At 39.1% G+C, this 21557-nt stretch overlaps 2 protein-coding genes across 4 annotated transcripts; one reads left to right on the forward strand and one right to left on the reverse strand.

The window, feature by feature from the left end:
* Positions 1–594: 594 nt before the first annotated feature.
* Positions 595–9700, reverse strand: ANKRA2 (ankyrin repeat family A member 2). Of its 2 annotated transcripts, XM_079330044.1 has the most exons (9): positions 9586–9700; positions 8724–9106; positions 6717–6875; positions 5326–5391; positions 3915–4012; positions 3632–3757; positions 3179–3245; positions 3013–3093; positions 595–1390 (listed from the first exon to the last, which is right to left on the reverse strand). In XM_079330044.1, exons 2-9 carry the CDS (start codon positions 9010–9012, stop codon positions 1335–1337), a joined length of 942 nt encoding a protein of 313 aa, XP_079186170.1. In that variant the 5' UTR covers positions 9013–9106; positions 9586–9700; the 3' UTR covers positions 595–1334. The 2 variants fall into 2 exon arrangements, with proteins under 2 accessions (XP_079186170.1, XP_079186169.1); XM_079330043.1 differs by having other exon boundaries at positions 595–1385; positions 8724–9687.
* Positions 9701–9830: 130 nt separating this feature from the next.
* UTP15 (UTP15 small subunit processome component) lies at positions 9831–20059 on the forward strand. 2 transcript variants are annotated; one of them, XM_079330038.1, is made up of 12 exons: positions 9831–10012; positions 10351–10443; positions 10528–10712; positions 11829–12007; positions 12795–12920; positions 13588–13723; positions 14878–14962; positions 16971–17120; positions 17310–17411; positions 17610–17743; positions 18257–18315; positions 18820–20059. In XM_079330038.1, exons 1-12 carry the CDS (start codon positions 9923–9925, stop codon positions 19041–19043), a joined length of 1563 nt encoding a protein of 520 aa, XP_079186164.1. In that variant the 5' UTR covers positions 9831–9922; the 3' UTR covers positions 19044–20059. The 2 variants fall into 2 exon arrangements, with proteins under 2 accessions (XP_079186164.1, XP_079186163.1); XM_079330037.1 differs by having other exon boundaries at positions 9913–10012; positions 10351–10712.
* The last annotated feature ends 1498 nt before the right edge of the window (positions 20060–21557 follow it).

The following is a 21557-nucleotide window of genomic DNA, read 5'->3' on the forward strand; positions in this document are numbered from 1 at the left end:
TGTGTATGTTAAGAGAAGCTTTGTTGCTGTGTAGTTATATTATTACAGTTTATTGTTTAGGTGTCCTCTGTTCTCCCCACAGTCCCCTTGCCCCCCGTACTGTTGCCACCCTCCAGTCTGGGTTGTCAGGGACATGTGGAGGGAGGTGTGTTCCTGTACCCCTTGCAGGGGATTGTTACTGGGCATGGCAACACCTGACCCCCAGTCAGGGTGCAAGAAAGCGCCTGCACTAATGGGCAGCAGGAGGAGGTGACGATGGACTCTGGGAGGGGCTGGGCTGAGGGACCCCGGGGTACAAAAGGGGGAGCAGCCGTTCTGTGGGTGAGCACACGGTGACTGCTCACGCGTTCCCAGGACGCTGCCTTTTTCCTTATTCAGTCCTTTGCTGTATTTGTTAAAGTTTAATAAACCTTTAAAATTTTAAAAATAAGCGTCGTTTCTTAATGGTACTGCCCAGTTTAGTGCCTCCCACTGGGACACTTAAAACCACACTGCCACTTGCTTGTCAACTCCCTCTGCTTTCCCCTGGGGTGAGATAGGGGATTTCCAGACCAAAAAAAAAAAAAAAAAAAAAAAAAAAAAAGAGATCACAGGTTGAGATAACAAAAATTTACTGGAAACAGCAATGATATAACAAAACAAACATTAACAGCAACAATGTACAAAAAGAGAGAGTGATTAACATGCAAAAACGCTCACCGAAGAGCTCCACCCGACCCCACTGCAACCAGTCCACTCTGACAAGAAACTCCTTCTCCGTGGAAGGGACCTCCTCCTTCTCTCAGCAGTGAGGTGATACAGAATAACTCCGGGTCCTAGCGCCCTCCTTACTATATCAAAAATGAACCCTGCTCTGGCTCCACCCAGGATAAATATTAAACCGAAGACCTCAAAGTTCACACACAGAGCATATTTTGGTATTATTAACAATACTGATACCTATCTTCCGTGGTGATATGCCTCAATATGTAAACACATTTCTTCTTATGAATATGTACCGATGTGAAGAAGTAGGACGCTTGGCATAGTGCCACCCAGTGCACTCAGTGTAAACATTTAGATGGTCAAAAAATGGGTTTATTTACAAAGGGTTTCATGCACAAAAATTTACTCTTCTAAAATTATATAATTAAGAAAAGGATAACATTGCACATTTGTATTAACAACAGTGAAAGAAGGGGAAGAAGTGGAAGAACACAAAAATACTTAACTAAAGCCAGCAAATAGTTGCACTGAGGTAAAGTTACAAAACAACCAACTCTTGTCACCAATTAGAACTAAAGAGCAGTTCAAATCTCCAAGCCAAGGTGTGCCACCTGCAGAACAGCCAACCATTATTCCTTGATATTTTGAAGCAGCTTTAATAAATGAGACTCGATAACCTGCTGAACTAAAGCAGAGAGAGAGATGAGGCTAATTAGTATTGAATTTTTTTTGTATTTTTAGGGTTATAGTGTGGTTTTTTTGGCATACAACTGCTTGTCCTGTGCAATCATTTAATAAAAAAAACCACACATGTATAAATTCACTCATATATAAATTCATTCATTCAGAAAATAAAAGCCTTATATAATACAAACACAATACAGTCAGGCAAACAATGTTTTTGGAGGTCATCATCAATTCTTTGGTTTGAATAGGCTGATAGTACGTAGAAAGCAAATTTTTTGCCTACATACAGAAAGCAGGCAAAAACACATTTTAGAAACAACTTCCGTGAAACACTGAGATTAAGCTCTTGAAGCAGTCTTCTATGGAGACTTCTATGTGAAGTTGTGCTGCGCTGGTTTCAGCTGGGGTAGAGTTAATTTTCTTCTCAGTGTCTGGCATTGGGCTGTGTTTTGAATTTGTGCTGAACACAGGGTTGATAATACAGAAATGTTTTTGTTATTGCTGAGCAGGACTTGCACAGGGCCAAGGCCTTTTCTGCTTTGGTACAGCCACACTGGTGAGGGGACTGGCAGGTTCAGAGGAGACAGAGCCAGGACAGGGGACCCAAACTGACCAAGGGGATGTTCCAGACCATGTGGCACCAAGCTCAGTGCATAAAGTGGGGGAAAGAAGCAGGAAAGCTGAGGGGACATTTGTGGAGCTGTCATTTATCTTCCCAAGTAACCAAGTGAGCTGGGCATGGTGGAGCCCTGCTCTCCTGGAGATGGCTGAACACCTGCCTGCTCATGGGAAGCACTGAATTAATTCCTTGGTTTATTTTGCTTGTGTGCACAGCCCTTGTTTTCCCTATTAAACTGTCCTTAAACAGCCCATGAGTTCTCCAGCTTTCACCCTTCTGATCTCACTGGTGGGGGAGAGAGTGAGTAGCTCTGTGGGGCTTGGATGCTGCCTGGGCTTAAACCATGACTCATTCATAAGCAAGGGCTCTTTTTGGAGAAGCTACTACACATATATAGTGTTGGAATTATTTTTTTATTCCATTCACTTCTGTAATGGCAGACATTTCACAGCTTTCAAAATGACAGTAGCAATAAGGGAAAAAACCAAAAAGGAATCTCTTCTTTGTTCTGGTTTCCATAACCAAACTATACAGTAATTCACTGGTTACTGTCTGCCTCCAAGACAAACCAGAGCTAGAGCTGATCTGACTGAAAAAGGTTTTGCAAACTACATAATATCATGCCGGCCAAGTAGGGTGAGAGGCTCAGAAGGGGTGCAGGCTCTTACCACTGTCCAGTAACACACTCCTTTGTACAGGGTGAGGGAGCAGCTCAGCTCCCCTTGTGCAAGTCATGGCTTCATCAGCCCTAAACACCATTATTTGAATCCAGTAATACAGATCCAGGCCAGTAACATTTTCTTGCTAAGTACCTGACTTTCTGAAAGAAGAATGGAAGGTTCTACCCATTTTGGCCTGATGTATTTAGGATTATTAAGACTTGTAGGACAGGTAACATGTTAAGAGCTGCAAAACCTCTACTAGGCTATTACAGCAGCCACACAAACAAGGAGTTGTAGAAATTAAAATTTTTTAAAAAGGTTTACATTTGCAATACTCACCACTCCGATAGCCCAAGGCTACAGCCAAATCCATGGAATTATAGCCAGCATCTGTTTCGATAGTTGGATCAGCACCATTTTCTGTGTAAAACAGGAAAAGAATCTTCTGACAATGAGAACCAATTGTACACTATTACTGGTAATTTGGTTTATACAGTCTGCTTACCAAGAAGAATTTTTACACATTTCACATGGTTTCCATGTACTGCATATAGCAAGGGTGTGCCTCCGTTCTGCAAAAGCAGAGAAATGCCTCAGACATTCAGTGATTAGTCCACAATTGTAACTGCTTAACACATGAATATGCTTCCATGCACCAGTAAGAGACTTCCTAGGTTTTTTATAAAAATGAAGTTCTGTTCAAATCACAACTTCCATCATTTTTGTCTACTGTTCAAATGTTAAGATCACACTTTTACAAGAAGTCAGCACTAGTTTCATTTTCTTTCTACCAAGAAGTCAGAACTAGTAGCATCAACTTCTCCTGTCCAGTGGAAGTTTTGAAACTCTCAGGTACTTCAGAAGAGGTAGAACAATTTTTAAACTCAGTCCAGTGCTATGTCCTGGTTCAATTTTCTGACCAAAGCATCCTCTGACTCAATTCAAGCTATAGTCTTACCCAGTCATACTCATTGACATCAACTCCACAGTCGAGCAGCATTTTGACAATATCTGTGTATCCTTTACTGCAGGCCAGTGAGAGGGCACTTTCTCGCCCCTTACCCAGAATTTGTGGATCTGCACCCTGAAATAAAGTATTGTTTAAAAAAGAAGCAAATCTGAGGTTTTTGCATAGACCTTAACTTTAAAACTTTTAAGCTTTTAGCAGCATTGACAAACTTAGAAAGACAAAACAAACTGAAGAGCAAATGAATTCAAAATCAATTGTGATTTTTCCTTACATTCTGGAGGAGAAATTCCACTACTGCTATCTGCCCATGAGCTGCAGCCCACATCAGAGGGGTAAATCCTTCTTCGTCCTTATGATTGATTAAATTTTCTGTTCAGAGAAAAATGTATAACTTAGTAATCCTTTTCACAATGCACTGTATCAGCTGGTGAAATGTGTTGATGGTAACATTTATTCACCAGGAACCAGTGCGACCTAAAAGTCATTCTCAGCTTCAAAATTCTGTCCCCACTGGTGGTAGTAGTAACTCTGTCCAAGAAAGAAAAACACATCCAACTGACCAAAACTAAAATCTGAGCCTTTAGTTTAATAATTTAAAATTTAAGTTGTTAAGCTCTAAATCAAACCCTGTTTTTACTCAGAAATATTACAAGTTGTCTGTAATCTGGGCTTCACCCTTGTAAAGAAGATGAAGGATGTTTGAAAAGTGGAGGTACATCCTGTATTATACTGTAGATTGTGTTTTTTCAATAGAGGGAGCCACACAATTCTGTAAAGAATGAACTTATACACAATATGGATAAAGAACTCCATATCCCATAAAGTTCATGTATTCAATAAGGTGGTCTGTGAAAACAATTAAGGTCTACACTGAATGCAGCTGGAAGAAGGAAAAAAAAAACTTCTTTTTATAATTGGCTGAAAAATATTTCAGCTGGATTTCTTTGTAATATCTAAGTACTTTAAAAATCCCGTGCTTATCATACCACCAGAATAAGCATTTTTAGCTGCTACCAACACTCCAGAATTGATTTGCTTTTCATATACATGGCTCATTACAAAGTGTTTAGACTCGGTGGAACATTTCAACAAGGATGGGCTGAAAAGCATGGGTGATTACTAGTAGTGCAGTAAGAATGAATGTTACTAAATTCATTAATATGTTAGGTAGAGTTAAAATTTTGTATGTGTATTATGGACACACAAATGCCACACTATTCAGAATATGCAGAACTATTACACTGCAGGTGTGAAACATGGTTTAAATTAGCGACATGTAGGTCTTTATGCTGATTGACTAAATAGAATTGGAAGGTCACCATTAATAGAAATAGGTTTTAAATGACAAAGATAAATTAAAAATAAAATAAAAATAAACTGCTGTGACAGAGCTAACATAATTCTTTCTGAGTTCCATGGATTACCTATATAGCTAAAGAACAGGGAGAGGAAGGGATTTACCTACTCCTATTAACATTAATGTTTTAATTTAAAATGCACATCATACAGTGAGTAACAGACTGATACAAAACAGTCCACATCTGCAAAGAACAGATACCTCAACTGTCCTCCAATTTGTACTAGAACTGAGGACTTTATAGCTTTGGGGAAAAGGTGAAACACAACAGCATATAAATGACCCAAAGGAAAAAAAAAAGGCATTTAACCTCCTTCTGTCTCACCTTGTTCAATACGTGTGGCCAAATATAACATTTCTCCCTGAGCAGCCAGCTGATGAACTGATAAAGCTGCAAAAAAGGAAGCAAAAGCATGTGTTACATACATCAGTTTTCATTCTGTGCTATTTATAGAGCTGAGCATAACATGTCCATTGGCTTCAGCAGTACAGAACTGGGAACTGAGACTGTAGATAATTTCACCTTACACTCTGAACTTAAATCACCATTAAAAACTGAAAATTTTCCAAAGATTTTCATAGATTTAGGTCATTTTTAAACCAATGCAACATTTTTAAAAGTAAGGATGCTTTCCACACTGACTCTTCACAAAGTAACTTATTATCTTCACTTCACCCAAGATTACCTTAAGATCCATGTATCAATATAAACATATTTTGGTAAATTAAGGGTGTTTAGTTTAAAAATCACACCTGAATTACCAGAAGACCTGACCTGCTACTCAACAAAGAAAGCCTCTAGTGTGACTCTCACTCACTACAATGTGGAATAGATCGCACATTACAAACCTACACACAACCTGACATACAGAAGGGGAAACCAAAGATTGGGGGATTTTTTTTTTTTTTATGTTTATGAAGAAATAACATCTGATCCCACAAAAAATGGTATGGGTCCACTCGGAGCAGGCCTGAAAGGTGCTCAGGAGGCCATATATAATAAATTATCCACATGATGTAGAAATAAAATTAGCTAATGATTACATTAACTGTAAATGTTCACTGTCCTTTTCACTACATGAAAGTTTAGGTTGTTCAGAAAGAGAATGTATTTTGTTCAGTGGCCTACACTGCAGCTCCTGATTTTCTCCATGTCTTTTTCTTTTTAAAAACTGACTTGTCATTAAAGAGACAGTAATTTACAATTAAATTACAATTAATTTATAATGTAAATTACAGCAAATTAATTTATAAAGGAAATGCTTAACAATTCAGAAAAAAACACCACTAGAAATAATGCTTCCTTGATTTTCAAGATCTGTGATAATCATGACACTTGCAGTACTCTGTATTTATGTTAAATTACATCTTAAGTATCCTGCAGCATTTACCAGTCATCTAATTTTAAGATTCACAAATTCTGAAAACATGGGCATGAAGTACATTAACTTACAACTCAGAATCTAAATCTTGATTTTAAAAGTATAGGTAAGGGTTTTTTCTGGTCTTTTTCTTTCTGTAAACTTCAGTCATGAATTTCATACAGCAGGTGGATGACTATTATGTGGTTAGACCCATGTGAAATTAGACAAGACTACCTCAGTGTTTTCTTCCTTCCTTAAAGTTCATTGCAACACCAAAGAAAAAACAGCACAAATCCGTCAAGCATCCAACACAGAGTTCAGAATATTAACAGCAAGGCAGAAGAATACTTACAGTTTACAAGTAGAGGTGTTGTAGAGACTTCATTTCCCCTGTGTTTGTTAGTCAGTGTAGTTGATTGTTTTATTGGTGAGAAATGCTTAGTAGTTGATGGAGTATAAACATGTCTTACTTGTATACCAGGGGAAGGAGAAGTGTGGCTGTTGCATTCAGCTACATTGAACAAAAAACAGAGAGGATTTCAGTACTAATAAGAGCAAAAAAGGAAGCCCTAGATTCAAAGTCAAACTGTAAAGCACCACTATCACAAGACCTTTAAAATCCATGTTAAGAAAGCTTTATGACATGTGCTTTTCCCACTGTATATTATGAAACTGAAAAAAGGGCTACACTAATTTCTAGCACAAAACAATGATGCTACTTAATATTTTCAGCAGGGCATAATATCATCCAGAGACAAGTTAGTGTCTAAATGAGGTAAGTCTTTGTCTGGATTTTCAACATGCCTGGGATGGATTTATTACTTAAGAAGTCTCAACTTGTCATCTTACAGCAAGTTTAAGGCAGTAACATGATGCAGCTCTGGTCAGACATGCAGTGAGGTACCTGCTCAGCCTTTGTCTGCTCCCTAACCAGTCCACTGCATGAATGGAGACAACCTTCCTTAACTTTCTTCACCAGGGCTCTTCCTACTCCTGGATAAAATTTTAACAGCCTTACGAATGCCTGATGAATACTTATCCAGCAGGAAGGCAGATTCCACAATAACTTACATGAAATGCTACAGCAGTTCACTGCACAGAATTCAGGAAGTCATTCACTGCCCATGGGTTCCTTCAAACTAACTTTTCCTGCTTTCTCTTAAAACCCAATAGCATTTTATTAAAGAATATATTTATATATTGTACTGGCTTCTAAATCTCAAAGTAGGTCTTGGTTTTGAGATTAAATACTGAAAAGACATACTGAAGGATTAAACTCCATATTGGCTTAATTGATTTGACACCACTGTGAACCAGTAATTAATGACTAGAAGCTAATTAACACATGCACTAAATTAACTCCACAGAGAACTTCGTGATGATAAATGCAAGCACAAATAATTAAAAGAAGTAGAGTGTAACGGAAAACAAAATTATGTTTTGTTTGCCAATGAAACAGCCAAAACTGACTGCATTGAATTAAGAGTCATACCACAGATTTTGACCTGTGGTCCCTGGATTTGCAGGATTACTTACAAGGGATCTACAAAAGTTACCTCAGAAAGACAACGCAATTGCTGGTGAGAGCAAATCTGCTACTCTGACCTGCGGCTCAGCCAAACAACTCAAGTCAGTGAAACCATCAAAATTCAAAGTAAGCCTGTGTTTGCATTATCCAGGAAACAGGTCACATGAAATTCATTAAAAGATACACCACTAACAGTCTGAAATACGACAGCAAGTGCAGAGGCCACAGTGGTTAAGGGGAAGCAGATGGAACTCCTAATTTTGCCCTGTATCAATAGCATGGATCAATTCTGATGAAGCTGCCCAGCAATGGCTGGATTAGCTGCAGGGAACCTGGAGCAGCATTTGCTTTCGGTAGTGTGAAGCTACAGTAGCAAGCCCATTGACAGGATTTGAGCCTTTGTACAGCCACAGTGACAAAACACATGTGGCCTATATTATCTTTCATTACCTTCAGGAAAATAAACAACATGCTGCTGAAAGCTACTGAAGCTGAAGTGATCACAGTGTTTTCTAAAGAAGCATCCTGCTGTAGGACATGCCATACAGAAGCAGCTTGTTTTCCTAATTAGCAGCAGCTCTTACTAACTTAAGAGAGCTTTTGTGCCACTAATTTTTCACTTAATATAAATATTTAAAAAGTAGTATAAAAATAATATTGATGAAAATTTTTACATTAATAGTCCATTAAGAACATAATAAAAACATTAGAGGAACACATCTTAGAAAAGTGATCAATACACATGTAATGCAGAAGCTTTTTTTTCAGAAAACGTAGTAACTTAACAGAATGACACGGTTCACAGATAATATTTTGTACCATAAATTCAACCTTTAAATAAGACAGATGCAACTTCAAGGTCAGAGTTGACTTGATCTTGAATATTTTTACTGTCCTCCTCATTCAAAGACTTCACGAATCGTGAGCAGACGTTCATATCAAATCTATTGGGCAGAATGAACTTCATCCCCATGGTGACATTCTGAGCTGGGCCCTCCTCTGTGCTGGTGTCAAGCTGATGCTCCACTTTAATGTCTGGCATGGGAGGAAGGCCGTAGCTTGTGGCACATTCTTCCACAATTAACTGGGCCCCGACATCCAGGTTTGTTGAAGAAGCCATGATCTCAGTCCCGCTCCAGGCTCAGGCAAAACGATGCTGCATTGTTTACAGCCAGCAGCAGTTCTGGACAGCCAAGCCCAACCTCCTGGACAACCTGCAAATGAACAGATGTAACAGGTTAAGAACATCCTGCCAAAACAACGCATTATAACACATAAGCCTTTATTTAAGCTTATAGCATCTAGTTTTGTCAGTCAAAACATTGGTGAAATATCAATCTTGTTGCTATCACAAATTAGTCACCAAAATCTCAATTTATGTTTCAGCACTTGATGTTTAAACCAAATTACGTTATTAAGCCAGCAAGAGTTTCATTCACATAAAATGATGCGTCAAAACACTTGCAACAAGAAATTCCATACGACAACCAGCCAGGTTTATACCAAGCCAAGAACAAACTATAAGAAGATTACTTTATCATCCAAAAACATTACACTTGAGGGAAAACTTCAAGCGATTTCAAGCTCCTTTATGTCTTTCGCAACCTGAATAAAATTAATTGCTTCTACCACATACGTAGGGAAAAAAAGACAAACAATCCCTTTTAAACCGACAAAGGTAACCCCAGAATACCGGTGGCTTGCTCACAGTACCGCGGGAAGCCTCGGGCGAGGCCGCGCTTCGCGCACCTCCCGGCACGCCAGGCGCCGGCCGCTCCTCCCGGAGAGGGTCCGTGAGGGCAGGGCCGCGCGCTCCCGCCGCCTCACTCGGCCCGCCGCCGCCTCCCGCCGGAAGTGGGGCTCTCCGCCGCGGCCATTGGCCGCCGCGAGGCGCGCTCTGATGACGCGCTGCCGCTGCGCCCGCCGTCTCTCCTCGCGGCAGGCGCGGTGCCGCCATCGCCGCGCCGCAGCGTGTCCCGAGTGCCCGCGCCCGTCCGCGCTTCCCCAGCCCCTCCGCTGAGCCCCGCGCCATGGCCGCGTACAAGCCGTTGGTGGTCCAGGCATGCCCCAAGCTCGGGGAGAGGATCACGCAGGACACGCTCTACTGGCGGGCATACAAGGTAGGAGGAAGCGGCCCAACAGTCGCAGTTATAGCTCTGACCCAGAATGTCTTTTTTTCCTACTTTAATGCAATTAAAATAACTTTAAGCGCGCATGAGCTAGTTTTTAATCTCAAAACGCGTAATGAATAGGTCAGTTGTAATGCGTAAGTTGGAAAAAAATTTCAAGACCAGGAGTAGCCTGTCAGAAGTGAAACTCGCTATCATAGTATCTAAAAACCGTTTTGATTCTAATTGAGTTTTGTGTTCTGTTTGGAAAAAATGGTTTTTGTTTTACTGTTTTCATACTGGATGATGTGCTTGTGTGTATTTAATGATCTTTATCACAATTGCTTTAGACGCCTGTTCAGATAAAGGAATTCGGTGCCATAAATAAAGTTGACTTCTCCCCAGTCCCGCCGTATAACTACGCTGTCACAGCATCCTCGAGGGTGAGTGCCTTTTCTGAGGCTTTTGCGCTGCTGTTCTTCAGCCGCTCTGGCGCAGGAAGATGTGACGCCCTGTTGTTTTTCCAGATCCACATCTATGGCCGTTATTCCCAGGAGCCCATCAAGGCGTTCTCCCGGTTCCGGGACGCGCCGTACGGTGCCACCTACAGGGACGACGGGCGCCTGCTGGTGGCCGGCAGCGAGGACGGCCGCGTCTGCCTCTTCGACGTCGGCGGCAAATCGCCGCTGAGGCAGTTCGAGGGTCACACCAAGTAAGGCAGAATTGGTTTGCTGCTTTTGTGTGCCTAAGCTTTGCTATGTTTGCATGTCACAAACTCCTCACAGACCGGGTGGTTTCACCTTACAGATCGTCGTGTTCCAAGCCTCATGCCACAGAGCAGGGATATTGCTACTAGACCAGGTTGCTCATAGCCCCTTCCAGCCTAGACCTGAACTCTACCAGGGGAAGGGCATCCCCATCTTCTCTGGGCAACCTGATCAAGTGCCTCAGCAATATATAGTATTTATGTTAAATTATAGTCATATGTCTGCTTCACATGCTGCTGAAAATCTGAGTAATACTGGCTTACGTTGCTTTCGACTGTCTCTTCTAGATCTTATTGGAAAGTAGATTTTAAAGTTAAATTTAAAATAGGAGTGAGTTTTTAAAAAGTTCTAAATATGAATCAAGTATGTAGAAGAGTAAATACATTTTTTGTTCCATGTGTCTCTTACTATGTTGTGTAGACAAAGTCTTGTGAGTGCATTGCATTGATAAGCACATTTTATTTGATGCTGCTAGGAAAAGAGTTCTCAAGAGTTTAGACAAAAACAATGGAGAAATATGCCAGGAAAAGCAGGAATTCCTTATGAAAAAGCTCCACAAACAAAACCAAAATGGTAGCATGGAGTGGGGTTGGGAAGAAGTTAGGAGTTCTGATGTATCAGTGTGGAGAAGAAAATTATAATGGTTCAACAGATTTCTGTGTTGTGAAAGGTCAGTGTGTGTTTTATCTACATAGAGCAGCAAGAATCTCCCTTTCAGTGGAAAGTACCCAGACTGATCTTGAGTTTTCTGTTTGAGCTCTGCTTGCAAATTGGGTGTTGTATACCTGTGCACACCTGCATTTGCATACCTGTGTGTTCTGCCAACGTCTGTTGGATATTTAAATGGTGATAATAAAGACTTCATAGTGATTTTAAAGGACAAGAAGACTGTTCAAACAGCCATACTTGATATTTGCTGTTATATAGTGAGGCTTTGTAAGTTCTGACATTAACCACTGCACTTGTAGGTTAGAGTACTTCGATAAATGTTTCATGCAGACTAACTCTTCTTGAAACATGAATATATTTTAACTTTGGGTATTGTGAACTTTGTTTTCTAGACCAGTTCATCTAGTGGGCTTCCTGTCTGATAAATACCGAATATTTTCTGGTAGTGATGATTATTCATCAGTTTTGTGGGATATTCCAAGTTCCACAGAAATCATCTCTTACAGTGAACATACTGACTATGTGAGATGTGGCTGTGCAAGTAAACTGAATGCAGATGTCTTCATAACAGGTTTGGTTTTATTTTTTATTTATACTTCTTTTGGATTGAAAAAAAAATGCTGAAAGTAATTTTTGATACGGTAGGGCCATGTTTATTGTATCTTAGTCATGAAGGATCAGTCTGCCTGTGCAATGTCTGCTTTGTTATTTCCTTTTTTTGCTTTTTAAGCTTGATACTGATGTTTATGGGGAAACTGAAGGAACTGAGTTTTAACATCTTTTTGGTTTAGCCAATTAGGGTTAAGAGAATTCTCTTTTGAAAGAGAATACTGTGAATGTATCCTTTGCTTGGGAGTGACTGAAAAGTACCAAATTTATGGAGCGAGCACCAGTATGTACAGCCTATAACTGGCAGAAAAATGTGAGGTCATATGGAGTTACTTGTAACCATTTGCTTTTGGTTTTCCTAGCAGTAACTTTGTATCAGCCTGTGAACAAAAACTGGTATTCCTTTTTGAAAGGGGCACAAAAGGCTAGGTTTGATCAGGCTGCTTGATATTTATTATTATAAATACAGTTGGTTAATGGAAGTGAAATAAAAGGAAAACAAATTGTTTTTTTAGACTGACATGTAGCTAGGGGTAGAATTAGAAAATTTATGCTGCCCCAAGGCTGTAAACTAACCAAGGTAAATCACAAGGTGTTTTTACATATATAATTTAAAATAGTTTAAATATAGTTAAAAATAGTTTAAAATTATTGCTATTAGCGAGGAATTCCTTTAGATGATAGGACATGGCTGTTTTAGTTTCTAAACAAGTTGAAATTATTAAGCTGATTTATTCTGGTGTTTGCAGGTTCGTATGATCACACTGTGAAACTGTTTGATGCACGAACAAAGAGTAGTGTTATGACAATAGAACACGGCCATCCTGTGGAGAGTGTACTTCTGTTTCCATCTGGTGGACTTTTAGTATCTGCAGGTAATTCTATAAAATCAGATAAATATGTTTTCTGTGGTCCTCATTGGAGAAATACTTCAGCTACTTACTTTTTGTGTGATGTTTTTGTTTGATAAGGAAATGGTAAGTGATGTGATTTCTCAAATATGTTCTGTAGGAATCAGTAGGATCCTAGAATCTTCTGTAGGAGGCTGTTTATCTGGTGGATGCAAGTAGGGGTCTTCCTGTTTAGTCTTTGTTTTGATATCCTTGTAGTTGCCACTTCCCCCCTACCCACCCCCTCAAGTTATTCTTAATAACAAAATGTGGACTCTAATTGGCTCACTTCTAAAGTGAAGGAATTAACATCCTTAGGTTTTGAAAAGATGGGACTCTGTCTTTCTCTTCATATTGACAAGCCTTTTTGGTCTCTTGTTGCCATTGCATGAGAAGTCCTGTAACCCCATAGGTTGTACACTGGTTTTTTTGGTTTTTTAATAATGAATATGGTTGGAGAATGGTTGAATCATTCAACTCCATTCAGAAAAGAGCAGTGCCAGGAGATAGAATGGAAGAGGATGTTGAGCAGGTACAGAAAACTGTTGGGAGGTAAAGGTACCTGTGAAGATATTACATTACTGTATGAAAACTTCAGAGAAGCATAAATTTGTACATATGTAAGACTGTTTTGTGTGCTTCCTCTTCACAGGGGGTCGATATGTCAAAATTTGGGATGTACTAAAAGGTGGACAGTTACTAGTTTCACTTAAAAATCACCATAAAACTGTAACTTGTTTGTGCCTGAACAGCTCTGGACAAAGGTTATTGTCAGGATCCCTGGACAGGTTGGTATATTTTGTGATTTCTTTATGTTTGCGTTTTATGACTTTCATTCTTTGAAAGGTTTTATTTTTCACATCACTGTTAACCTGTGTGTGGTTTTTGGGCTTTATTTGAGAATGTGTTTTTTGGCCAAGGTACCTACTATAAAGCTATCCCTGCTTTTGCAGGGGGCTTGGTCTCAATGAGCTTGAAAAGGTTTTTCTTCCCAATCAAACTGTGCTGTGATTCTATGATATGCCTTAACCTTTTCCTCTTACTAATCTGAATATCAGTAAGGGTCGTGTGTGCTGTTTGGGAATGCACATGGGGAACTTCTGCATAAGTGTCCAGTTCTTAAAATCTCTAAACTGATTTTCCCAGTCTTTGTAAATTAACTGTTCTTAACTTTATAACACTTCAAATAGCTGAAAGTATATTAGTATTCACTTTTTAAAAGTCTGGGTTTTGTGTTTCTCTGCTGTTGCTTCTTGTACCCAAGAGTGCTTGTGAACATGACTTCTTTGCTTTTTTGTTTGGTTCTAGTTGATGAGTACTGAGTTGGTGTCTTGTCTCTGAGACATTACAAATATGAAGTGATCTGAAATGACAGTGGGTCTGTTTTCCTACTCCCTACTGTATTTCTTGGGCTACCTTGGGTTTTATGATTACATAGCACTAAATTTTATCCTTTTAATATAATATTTTGTTTACCAGTTTGTTATATATTTCATACTTCTGACCAAATCCTTAAGGGGCAGCTGGATACAAGAATATCTACATATTTACTCCCAGAAATTGCTAGTAGATTCTGTAGATCTTAAATTTAAAATTTAAGAACAAATTTGAAGAGATAATGTCTTAGTGTTTTTCTAATATGCATTTCTGAATTCAAATAGTTACTGCATCTGCCTTCAATTTTTTCTTCTGTTTTTGCCCCATTTTCAACTCCTTTTGGGGTAAGAGCAATCCTGACTTGACTTGTAGATACCTTTCAACAGAACATTGCTGTTGCAGGAGTAATACCTAAGAAGCTCAATGGTAGGTAGTCTGAGAAATGCCTTGTATTAATACTCATTTTCCTAAAATGATCTGTACAAGATGAGAATTATGAAGTTCCTGTAAAGTGACCACAGTAAAGCTATACTAAGAGTGTTTTTATCTTTACTTTTCTGTGTAGGCATGTGAAGATTTACAGTACTACATCCTACAAAGTAGTCCACAGCTTCAACTATGCAACATCCATCCTCAGTCTTGCGTTGTCGGTAAGTGCTTTAGAAATCTTCCTAGAAAATTCCTGATAGCTTTTAATTCACTGCTGTAAATAATTGTTGCTTCACGGCTATTGAATATTCCAGAAGAATGCTGTATCTGCAGAGGAGGGTGATTGAATATGTTTCTCCTGAGTAACAAACACTAGGAGGTTTTAAACATAACAGATTCAAATACCTGACTAGACTAGATGAGTCTAGTCTGTAAAAGATACCACAAATACTGTGCCTGAAGAGATCAGTGCAAAATCTTGTGTTTGTTAATGACAGTGTACATCATAGGGAAAGTATTCACTTTAGAAGGGAGGTCCTTTGACTCTCAGAAGATTGTACTCACCTTTCACTTTTCAGGAATGCTGAGTCCTTTTGCATGGCAACAATAAAAAAATGTAGTTAATTTGTTGAGAAATTTAGAATAGGATGTTAACTTGCTTTAAAAGTTGGTGGTGTCAGGCTGGTCTGAGAAAGAAAGGAGGGTGTGAGCATAAAAAAATTTGTCAGGGCATGTCTTGGAAGCAGAGAGCAGTGACTTAGTTCTCAGAAGTGCTTGATTTCCAGTAGATAAGTGACCTGCTGGCCAATAATATGGAGGCTGGCACCAGTTTTTGTACAATACTATTGTCATGTAGTACCCCTTTATGTAGCCTCTGAAGGAGGCTATGTGAATAGGTTGGTGAGGGATCTTTACTATCTTTGCTGGTTTACTATTGTCCTACTTTGCTGGTATGTAGAGAAAAGTGTGTGTAGGGAGTGTTTTCATTTCCTACCACGTTACCTAGGGAGCTGTACGAAAATAAACTCGGATTTTTTTTTTTTCTTTCAAAGTGAAGAGTACAGCATCCATTACCTTTTAAGACCCTGTGGCCTCTGCAAAATATGCAATACTTATGGTTTAGCATCTCTAGAGTGTGTATAATACATCTTCTGTAACATAATCTTGTTTTCTGTTGATTAAATCAGTTGAATTTTAATGGTCACATGAGAACATTATAATGCCTTCACTAAGTCTAACTAAAGGTGGGTCTGATTCCAGATGTAGCTTCCATCTGTAACTAGCCATAAGCAAATGTGTATAGAAAACTAAACCCAGGGCAAGTGTGTCGATATCCTCCCAGATACCATTTTCAAATGAGAAATGTACTCATCGAAGTGTAGTTTTAGTGTAACTCAGTGAATTATTTCTATGACATAAGCTTGAGCTGGATTGAAATTAAAACCTTGCCTAAATTCCTTGACAAGAAATTCCACATTTCTGATACTTATTTGGAGGAATTGCTTCCTATTGTTCCACTTGAATCTTCGTAAGCTTAAATGAGCGATTCACCAGCTGATCTCTTGTCTTTATCTGTCATAACTCTGTTGGCTTTTATCAGATCATGGAATCATAGAATGGCTTCAGTTGGAAGGGATATTAAAGGTCATTTGCCTTCAGCCCCGCTGCCCTGGGCAAGGACATCACTAGATCAGGTTGCTCAAAGCCCCATCCAGTCTGGCCTTGAACACTTCAAGGAATGGGGCATCCACAGTTTTCTCTGGGTGAAATAAATTTGTTATTTAAGTGAAATTACATACACCAGTGACTGGTGTTTTGAACAACTTAAGTTGTTTCTCAAAATCCTGCTGTTTCATGATAGTTTTGCTTTCTCATAGGTTCTGTTCATGCCTGCTGTATGGTACCTAATAGCCAAAGGTAGCTGTATGCCTTTGGAAGAAACAAAACCTTATAGTTACAGAAGGGTGTTATTGGATAATTGAGCTTGATTCACTAATCAGTCTGTAATGTTGCTTATGGCCATAACCTTGAAGGTGTCATTGCTTTGAACAAGTTATTCAATCATGGAACCTTAAAGAGGTGCCTTCCACCTGAAGTCATCTGTGATACTGTGATTTGAACCTTCTCACGAAGCATAAAAATATAAAAATGTGTATGATAGAGCACATACATGCATTATAGAATACAAATAAAACACTGGGTCCTAACTCTTTGATTTCTTTGTTCTAGCCTGAAGATGAAACCATAGTTGTAGGCATGACTAATGGAGTGGTAAATGTTAAACACAGAAAACCAGAGGAAAAGAGTGAAAACTCTCAAAAGAAGAGACAACCAACATACAGAACCTATGTGAAAGGAAAAAGTTACATGCCAAAACAGGTATGATGTGGTGAGAAAATATGCTGAATGCTGAAACATTTCTGAAAAATTTGTTTCTCTGAATGTGCTAAATTGGAGGAAGGGAAGGGAGGGAAGGGAGGGAATGTATAAAATTATTCATGGTAATATATCAAATCCCTTAGGTGTGTGTGTATTTGTCTTACTCTGAACTCTTCTGTTAAATTCTAGGAAGATTTCTGTGTCAGTAAACCTGTAAAACGTGTTTTGAGAAAATATGATAAGCTGCTGAGAAGCTTTCAGTCTTCCAAGGCTCTTGATGCAGTAATGGAGGTGAGGCATTGGTTTTTTTTCTTGTCAGAGTTTTGTGTTGTCACCTGATGTTAATTTTTCCTGTATGTCGTACTAATTTATTTTAGTGTATAACTAGAAATAATAGAAGTTGGGTTCTATTTTGGTTTTGCTGATACCAGCCCTGTGTTGTGTGTAAAGATGTTGCTTTGGTACTAAACTCCTCTTATGTATGTCCAGCCACCCATCATGCTTCATACTCCTGAGGTCACGGTTGCAGTCATGCAGGAGCTACATCGCAGAGGAACACTGAGGAGTGCACTTGCAGGCCGAGATGAGAAGCAAGTTAATCTCCTCCTTACCTTTGTGTCAAGGTATAACTTTAACACTTTGATACTTCTGTTTCCTAATAACTTGCCACAGATTTTCAACAGATCAGGGGTGGAACGCTGGTGCTCCTGAAATCTCACGTCTTTTTCATTTTGATAGCAAGGTTTTGGGGTAGGTTTGAAACAGGTTTACCTGTTAGCACAGTACAGTTTTGCTGATAGTATGAGATATACTATTTTTTTTTCCAGACCCTCTACCTTAAGTCTGTTATTTTCTGTCTCTGTAATGAAAACTGTGTGTTTATGTACTTGAGGCTTTTTGACACTCCTCAAACCTCCAGTGCCTTCCTGAAAGGAGGAGGGTAAATACATATGTGTTTTTACATATGCGTTCTAAAACAAGTATGTGGGTTTTTTGACTTGCGTCTCTGACTGCTGTTTTGTCTTGTCTCTTCATCAAGAAAAATTTGTCTGTATGCCTCTGTGAGAAAGCTGCTTGGTGGTGGTGGAGTGCAGTTGAGAAAACCCATACAATTGGGATGTTTTCTAATTTTGCAGGCGTGTGATTGATCCTAGATTTACTGCTGTGCTGGTGACCGTTGCCGATATGATCACTGGTAAGACAACACAAAAAAGATTCTCAAAGCCATATAACTAGCTTGCAAATAAAATTCAAAGTGCTACATTTTTAAGAAACCAAATTTTTATGGCTTTGTTTATTTGTGTGGACTTCGTATAAAGAGAATAATCAAAAAAAAAAAAGATATTTCCAGATAACTTTGACCATAGTTAGAATTCGATTTGCACAGGCTGCAGGAAGTGCCTTGTGGTCTCTATGTAGCTTTAATACTTTGTTTCTCTGTTTACATGGTACAAATAGCTTCCTCTTATTCAATGAGATAAAAATGATATTTAAGGTTGTTACAACTTCTGTTTCTGTTAGTTTGACATATGCTGCTGTAAGTACATACAACCACTGCTTTCAGAACAGACAACATAAAAGTTGTCTTATTTTTCAGAATGTTGGACTTCTGCTAGAGCCTTTAAATGTATCTCTAACTGGCTAATGTAATTTTTCCTTTGTATACGTTTAGATTCCTAACTGGTATTTTTCTTTACAGACATTTATCAGCCTGTGGTTGGGCAGTCAGAGATAGTTGATAAACAGTTCTTGAAACTCCAGCAAGCTATTGGAAAAGAAATTGACTATCAAGAAGAACTACTAGAAGTTTTGGGAATGATGGATACACTGTTTGCTACTTTTACTAAGAAAAGAGATACATGTCTAGAAGAGAACAAAAATAATGGTATTACAGAGATCATTGAAACAAATAGAAAGTACTGACACCCCTCACAACCAATTGACACAATTGTGAACTTGAAAAAATAACCTGTTCTCCTGGTAACTTCTTATAATAGTGACTTTCAAAATAAGCTTCTATGTTGAAATTCTGTATTTTAAATTGTGTTGCTGAAGACAGAGAAAGAGGACATTTTCAAGATTGTCCATGCAATTTTTTTCAAACAAGTTAGTTTTACAGTTCTATTTCAGAGTTACATAACTTCTTAAGGATTTACATGGCCTGATTTTTTTATAGGGGCAGGGCTTTTGGGGTGGCTTCTTTGAGAAGCTGCCAGAAGCTTCCTTCACGTTTGGCAGAATCAGTCTCTGGTGGATCCAGAAATGGATGTGCTACTGGCCAAGGCTGGGCCAGCAAAAAATGGTGATAACAAAGTTATTATGCAGTTGTAATTGTGGCCAGAGAAGAGCAGAATGAGAACATGTGGGAACAACCCTATGGACACCGAGGTCAGTGAAGAAGGAGGAGCAGGAGGTGTTCCAGATGTTCCAGATGCTGAGGTTCCTGTGCAGCCCATGGAGATCCGTGGGGAATGCAGAGATCCATCTGCAGCCCATGGAGGAGCCCATGCTGGAGCAGGTGGATGCCTGGGGGGAGGCTGTAATCCCATGGGAGATCTCTGGAGAGAAGGGCTGTGCTCCCAGGCTGGAGCAGCCTGTCCTTGGAGGACTGCACCCCGTGGAAGAGTGACCCATGCTGCAGCAGTCTGGGGAGGACTGTGTGCCTGTGGGATGGAGTCACACTGGAGAAGTTCATGGATCCCATGGGAGGGGACCCCACAGTGCAGCAGGGGAAGGAATCCTCTCCCTGAGCAGTGGGAGAAGCCACGGGTCATGAACTGACCATAACCCCACTCCCTGCCTCCCTGTGCTATGGGAGAGGAGGTGGAGCTGGGAAGGAGGAAGAGTGGGGGGAAGGTGGTTTTAAGGGTTTATTTACTTCTCATTGTCCTGCTGGAGTTTTGTTTAGTAATAAATGTAATTAATATCTTTAAGTTGAACCTGTTTTGCCTGTTCTGGTATTTGATGAGTGATCTCCCCTGGTCCTTAACACATGAATCCTTCATTATATTTTCTCTCCCCCATCCAGCTGCAGAGGTGAGTGAGTGAGGGGCTTTGGTGGCTGCCTGGTGTCTGGCTAGCATCAACTCACTACAGGTGTTTGTACAGTACTGTCATCAATGAACAATTTTTGATTTTTATTTACCAGAAAGTAACTGATGTTTCTATAATTTTAATGTGTCACTGTCCTTATTTAAGAATCATATCTAATGTCACATCCTTGGAAATACAAAAAGAACAACTCACACATTTGATAACACTTGATTATACTGTTTTTTCCTCTCCTGATTCATCTCCATTTAAGATTTCCATGAATTCAAAGTGCATAGCAGAATGACTCAAGAAGTGCATGCTTATGTATATTGAAAAAGTTTAATTTTTAAAGTGATGCATATGTATTTATGAATTACAGTTTTCTAGAAAGGAGGTAATACTTCTAAAGGGGAATTAATTTAAATTAAATTAATGTAATAAGTAAAGTGCACACCACTGAGAAAATATTCAAGTTGAATGTCAAAACTCAATTTTTGTGTAATTCTGCCACTTTCAATGCACAGCAGATGGATTTTAAGTCTATTGTTGGAACACTAGGGTAGTGGTTTGTTTTACTTCAAACAGGGCTGCATCAGTATAAGTACATTGCAAAGAGGTGTGCCAAAGGTTGTTGAGTACATGTAGTATGACACTAGTGTAGAACTTTGTTCTTAACCTGTTCTATGGCTTGAATTTTCCCCCAGGCCTGGAATTGGAGGTGTAATAGGAACTTACTGCAAAATTAATTTGCTCATGTGTGACATTGAAAGGCAGATACCAGTGGTAGAAATAGCTAGATCAGTTTTGCAAATTCTGCCTAAAATTGCAAAAGTTGTGGCTGAAAAGCATGGAGTGCTGTCTGGTTTGCCCTTAAATTACTGTGTGAACAATATATGTTCCTGACTACTGGGATTTACTGGTTTTGAATACTTAGAATAATAACAGGTAATAAGGAGGAACATGTTCATGCAAATATCAAACTTCTAGTTCCCTTGCTGCTTACTTTACTCTTTTTTTTTTAATTTTGCTTGTGTTAATAGAACTGAATTTTCTTTTTTTTTTTTTTAGGAAATTGGTGTACGTCCTTTGATTGTGTGACTTAATCAGGCAATATCACTTAGATTGCACACAGAATTAATTTTCAGGAGTGGGGATGGTGGGGAGGCTCATCTTGGAGCCTCCTTATTCTGTGAACCAGTATTGCTTGGAGTTGAAGGAGCATATTTCTCTTGGCAGCATAGTTTTCTGTGGCTTGAAAACCACTAACCTTGACATAAAACATACTTTTAGTTCTTACTGACAGTATTCATGTCTAAAGTAAGTATCTCTTTTAGTGCTTTAAGGTTTTATATGTGGCTAGCAGAAGCATGGGAAAACATTAGATTAAAATAGTGATTAGTTGAA

The sequence above is a fragment of the Erithacus rubecula genome (genome assembly GCF_903797595.1).
Source record: "Erithacus rubecula genome assembly, chromosome: Z".
NCBI lineage: Eukaryota > Metazoa > Chordata > Aves > Passeriformes > Muscicapidae > Erithacus > Erithacus rubecula.